The sequence below is a fragment of the Convolutriloba macropyga genome, chromosome 2, assembly GCF_964194025.1.
Source record: "Convolutriloba macropyga chromosome 2, txConMacr16.3, whole genome shotgun sequence".
NCBI lineage: Eukaryota > Metazoa > Xenacoelomorpha > Acoela > Convolutidae > Convolutriloba > Convolutriloba macropyga.
Genome location: NC_134469.1, coordinates 57,376,095 through 57,381,427, shown reverse-complemented (window position 1 = coordinate 57,381,427; position 5,333 = coordinate 57,376,095). Strand labels below are relative to the sequence as shown.

Here is a 5,333-nt window from a genome sequence, read left to right as displayed (position 1 = left end):
AATTTGTATCATCACACCTCCGCTATGTGTGTTTCTATTCTTAATTGCATAATTTTTATAGCCTGGAACCAATAAGGAATCGATGTCATCGTTTTCAGTTAACCAAGTTTCAGTGAGACATATTACATTTGGTGGAGACTCAAGACTATGAACAAGTGCTTCCAAATCATTAAGATTTTTTTTAACTACCGAACTTTCACAGTTAATATAGACATAGTAGTTGGTATAATAGAACTAGGAGGAAGAGAAAGATTAGGATCCCGATTCTTGACTTTTTCTGATAAAAACTCGAGTATCTTTAAAGCAGCTCTGTACAATTTAAAAGTTGTATCCCAAGGCTTGACCACCATCATATAGGGAATTGATTTTATACACTCTATGGTCACCTCCAGTTTTGACGTGGTATAATGTTCCTTCTCTTGACCAAACTTTCTCGATGTTGTTGTCACTCTTCATTAAATTAGAAAACTTCAGTCTAGGTGCAGTCATGTCTTCAAAAATTCGAACGTTCTTCAGATTGTCGAAGTTTTCCAGATTTTTCTTGTTTCTTAACAAATTTACCTTTGCAACTCTCCGGGAGAAACAAACGATCAGAGGACGGGGACCTGGCTTCTTAGTCGGCAATGGATGGGCAATAGAGATATCGTTTGCACTAACCTCAGCCTCAAGTACACTCGCAAGATCAACAACTCTGTCCATAACGTCTGCAGAACTTTCAGGCATACCAATTATTCGCACATTCTCTCGTCTGTTGTACGATTCCAGCATTTCACTTTCACATTTAGCTTTCAAGTCACTTCTTTCTTCGGCGTAAAAAACTGTTTCTTTAACTTCCTACGTGATGTCTCTCAAACTTTTAAGGCTCTCATCAACGGCGGCTTTGATTTTCGTAGTCAGTTGATTTTGAATCGTTTTCACAATATCGGGCATTGACGATGCTACTGCTGCTTGAATTGCTTCTTGAACCGTTTTAGAAAGGTCACTTTCATTGTCTTCCGGGCTCAATGGACTACATAGACGCTTGTTGTCTGCTTTTGCGAGAGGTGTTTGATCGTGGTATCTTAGATGTGGCATTTTTGTGCGTCTTTACTCGGTGAAGTAGTCATCTGTTGTACGTCTTCACTCTGAGAATTAGTCATGTTCGTTCTCTGAAACTATTTAATAAGTTTATCACAACAATTAGGCTAATAGTTGGATTTATTGGTGCGGATGGGGAGTTTTGGTTCCCATGATTTAATCCGCTAGTTGGGCACCATGACCGCAAATAATGCCCACATCGGCCAGTGTTTTTAAAATAAACATTGGTTCAGGGAGTTCAGAGCTCAGGAAATTCTATCGACTGTTATTCGATTCATAAATGTGTCGGAATTGTAAAAACTCTCTTCGAAAAGAAGTTTACCGTAAATTTGCGATTTCAACGTTTAGTTCTGATAACGGGTATGTAACAACTCATTTTGTAGCCGGGGTAATAAGCGACCCTTGGGGGGGGGTTCGATATGGAAAAAAATCCTATATTCTAGGATAAATGGTTTAACGTTGAAGCTTCAGAATGTCGTCACCTGCTGTTTGGTATTTATTTCATTTCAGTTCTGCATCCTCGGCGCAGCGTTTTAGCGCTTTCGTTTTATGCCCACTAAGCTCGGTAGGACCCTAAATTTCTGACACAAATGTAGCTTCCTGGAAGTTTACTGCGAACTGGCTTGCTGATGAGCCGGGGAAAGAATGGATTTTTTCTTTTTGACTCTGACAATCCCGTATTTTTGTTGTAATTTTTTTGCTGTCCCATGTCGTCAGATTGATTTCAGTGTGCATAGTTGAAAGCTAAATGAGATCCAGATATTTGTCAATTTTTGCTGGTCAATTGAGACTTAGTTATTTCAGCTAATATATTTCAGTTCCAAGTGATGTATTTGGATAACGATATTTTTAAATGCTTTGCGTTTTACGCTTCTTTGAATTTATTGAAAATGATGGCACTTGCTTTATGGACAGGAAAAACAAAGCATGCGACGCGCTCCTTCCCAAATAAGGAAGATGCCGATCGAGTGGGAGCTGTTCCTGGTACCAATGAAGACGTTGAACGTGTTCTGAGGGCACATCGAAATGACATCGAAAACATATTGCCTTTTGTAGGTCTGGGTATCATTTACTGTTTAAGTGGACCCGGGGTTGCCATTGCCAAATGGCATTTCAGGATTTTTACTTTTGGGCGATTTTTGCATTCTGTGGCATATCTGAACCACCATGGACCCGCTCGAGGGATTGGCTTTATGTTGGGCTTGATTGTCTGCCTCTCAATGGGGGTTCAAAACGCGATGTACTACTTCGATTTCTCTTAGCTGTTATGCTTCCTTAATAGCTGGCTCATAAGCTTAGACATCTATTGGAATATCTGGAATATCATTAGTGGTTTCAGTTGGCTATATCCAGAAAACATATCTTTCATGTAAACATAGATTCACAGAAATATGAACTCATTCATTCCACTAGTTAGTTTCAAATTAACATTTATACCTCTAAGGATTTAATTGCTTTGGATCTTCTATGTTAAAGTGAGTAGAGTTTGAATATTGTGATTGACAAATTGAGAATAGAGTAATCTTATTTTTTCAGACTGCTACCATGCTTGTCAACAATGAAGAAGTGTTCAAAAGCTTTGCCTTCTATGGCACATTGTCAATGTTTAAAATGATTGGGTTAGCAGCATGGACGGGCAAAACCAAAAGGGCCACGCAGTCTTTCATCAACAAGGAAGATGCCGAAAGACATGGTCTTCCCGAGGCTAAAACTAATGAGGATGTCCAACGGGTTCAGAGAGCTCATAGAAATGAAATTGAGAATCTACTTCCCTTTTTGGGACTTGGTCTGTTTTATTGTGCCACTCGGCCTTGTACAGTTGTTGCAAAGTGGCATTTCCGAGTGTTTGTCATTGCCAGGTTCATTCACTCTGTTGCTTATATTAACTGCAAAAGCAAGGAGAGATCTTTAGGGTTTGGATTGGGAGCACTTGTATGCTTGTCAATGGCTGGACAGTGCGTGGCATTCTTCTACAAGTATGCCTAATTTCATCTCCAATTATGGATGCACAGCAAATGCAGTGTTTGAAATGAACTCTGCGACGAGCGTGATAACTTCTGTCTGTTCAACTGCTTTCAAACTTTTTGACAAAAGGTGATCTGCCATCTAATTAATATTTTTTATAAAACGTTCTATTTATTTTTTGATATTCAAGTTAATGAAATAGCTGCTAATTTGAAAAATCTATGCGTTGCTTTTGAACTCGAGCTTTGTATTTGCAGAAGCAAGATAGTTCAATGCAGATCGAGAATTATTCTTCGCAAATGAGCTATTTTCACAGCTTGAGCTGTCATATATTTTTGCACTGGAAACATGCGCTCTTTTTTGTATTTAAATTTTAATATGACTCTGTGTTGCGCATATTTTTTAAATAAGATTGAATTTTTCAAAAATCATTTTCCAAGTTAATTGTCGATTGTGCTTTTTAATGGTAGAATTTTAAGAACGTAAACTCATCGGCGGCTTGCAGAGCCCTGTTTTTTTGCTATAATTAGAAATCATATCAAAAGTACGCATGCAGAAATAAAGGTGATGTTAATATAAGTTAATTTAAGGACCAGTCATGAACGTTGCGTAGTTTCTCATTACACGAAATTTTGATTTGGTAAAAGCTTTTTTAGCTCGCCTTAAAGAAATTTTCTTTTTCTATGAAAAGGAGGTACTGATAAAGAGGGAAAAAATGAAGGGAGAGACAAGGCGAACTAATCCAGCTTTTCAGTATGGCTTTTACTGCTTTGCACTAAAAACTGATATCACCGTTTATAAATAGTATGAGATGGAACGAGGCTAATAGAAAAAGTTGCTGGCGCAACTGTAAAGGATCAACATTTGTATGCAAATTGGGGTTCTGAAAGTCGCTTAGCAAAGTTTAACTCAAACTAAGCTTTATTAGATAACACATAAAGATTGTTAAAAGCATGCATGGAGCATGAGTGGAGCAAACCAAAAATAAATGCAAATAGAGGTCAAAAGTTGAAATATTGTTTTAAAAAACGCATACTGAAGTCATTATATTTGTTAAGACCCACTTTAGTGGGGGAGGAACTATATACCCAAATGGGTTTTTTTGTTCAGACAATTTTGGCCGATCGATATAATCATCGTAGAGAACTGCGAGTAGTATCATTAAAAAGCCCGTCAAGCGTAAAATATGGAATTTTAATTTTCGTTTTTTATAGGCAGTTATCGAGGTTTTAAATTTTGTGAATATTAGACGTAATTGAGCTGTTTTTTTTCACATTTTTCGTCAATATTGCTAAAATCTGTTCAAATTGTTAACTGTAGTGCTATTCATTTTTTTTTCTAAAGATAGAGGAGGGTTGCTGAATTGTTCGATCCGAGTTTTTTTGGCTAGAATTTAGGGTAAATTTTTCAAAACTTTTTTCGGGACCAGATTTGCTTTTTCAGCCCCCCTTGCTTTAAATTTGCTGAAAGTAGATACCTTAAAACTGCAGCCATATTCTTTCGAAGCTGAGAAATGAGCTAGTTGTATATCATCTGGCTTTAAGAGCCTTCTGCAATTTTAATTTTGCCAGTTTTTTGCAAATTTAAACTCGATAATTATTCAAAATGCATTTTTTTGACAAATTGAACAATTTTGTTAAAAGTTGATCTATTTTGCAACAATTTAAACAAATTAGTATTTTGTTACACGCGCAGCAGCATCTGCGTTGATATTGATCTCGACATGCATCCTTACGATAAAATTTTTTTAGAATTTAATTGGGCGCGACTTCAAAAGATTTCAGCTATGTTAATTTTTTTCTATGTAAACTGTTTTACCGGGCTGAATCAATGACAGAACTATTTACAAAAAACGAGGCCCAACGAGATTATTTTAGGTTTCAGAGTTAAGTTCATGGTTTTTATGGCTATGACCAATTGTTGTCGTAAAATTTTTTTTATGTACTTCTTGAATTTTGCTTTCATTTGTTCTCTTTTGTAGCCCAATGACTTATTGTCCCAAGTTAAAAATCCAATTATTATAGTAGGTATAAATGAATCTAGACTATTCTTTCAGTTTTTATCTAATGTCTGTTATGACTTTGAGTCAATTTGTTTTAAGAAAATATTGGCGAATTTTTGAAGTATTTCCTTTTTTTCTCTCAACTTCGATCGCACTTCCAGTAAAAACAGGCAGAAACCGATTTCTTCTGGGTTATAAATTGATGTACGTAACGGTCTTTTGTTCAACTAATGGTCTCTTTGTTTTGATACTACGCGTTTTCAATTTTTTTTAAAAAAAATTTTTGAGC

At 36.3% G+C, this 5,333-nt stretch overlaps 1 protein-coding gene across 1 annotated transcript; it reads left to right on the top strand.

Moving 5' to 3' along the window:
- The first annotated feature begins 2,581 nt into the window (after positions 1-2,581).
- On the top strand, positions 2,582-3,271 carry LOC142335371 (prostaglandin E synthase-like). Its single transcript, XM_075383834.1, has one exon. The coding sequence runs from the start codon at positions 2,623-2,625 to the stop codon at positions 3,061-3,063; it is 441 nt and encodes a 146-aa protein (XP_075239949.1). The 5' UTR covers positions 2,582-2,622; the 3' UTR covers positions 3,064-3,271.
- Positions 3,272-5,333: the final 2,062 nt, after the last annotated feature.

Bases quoted from the DNA above. Each gene is read 5' to 3' on its own strand.
- LOC142335371 (XM_075383834.1), top strand. From the start codon at position 2,623: ATGCTTGTCAACAATGAAGAAGTGTTCAAAAGCTTTGCCTTCTATGGC.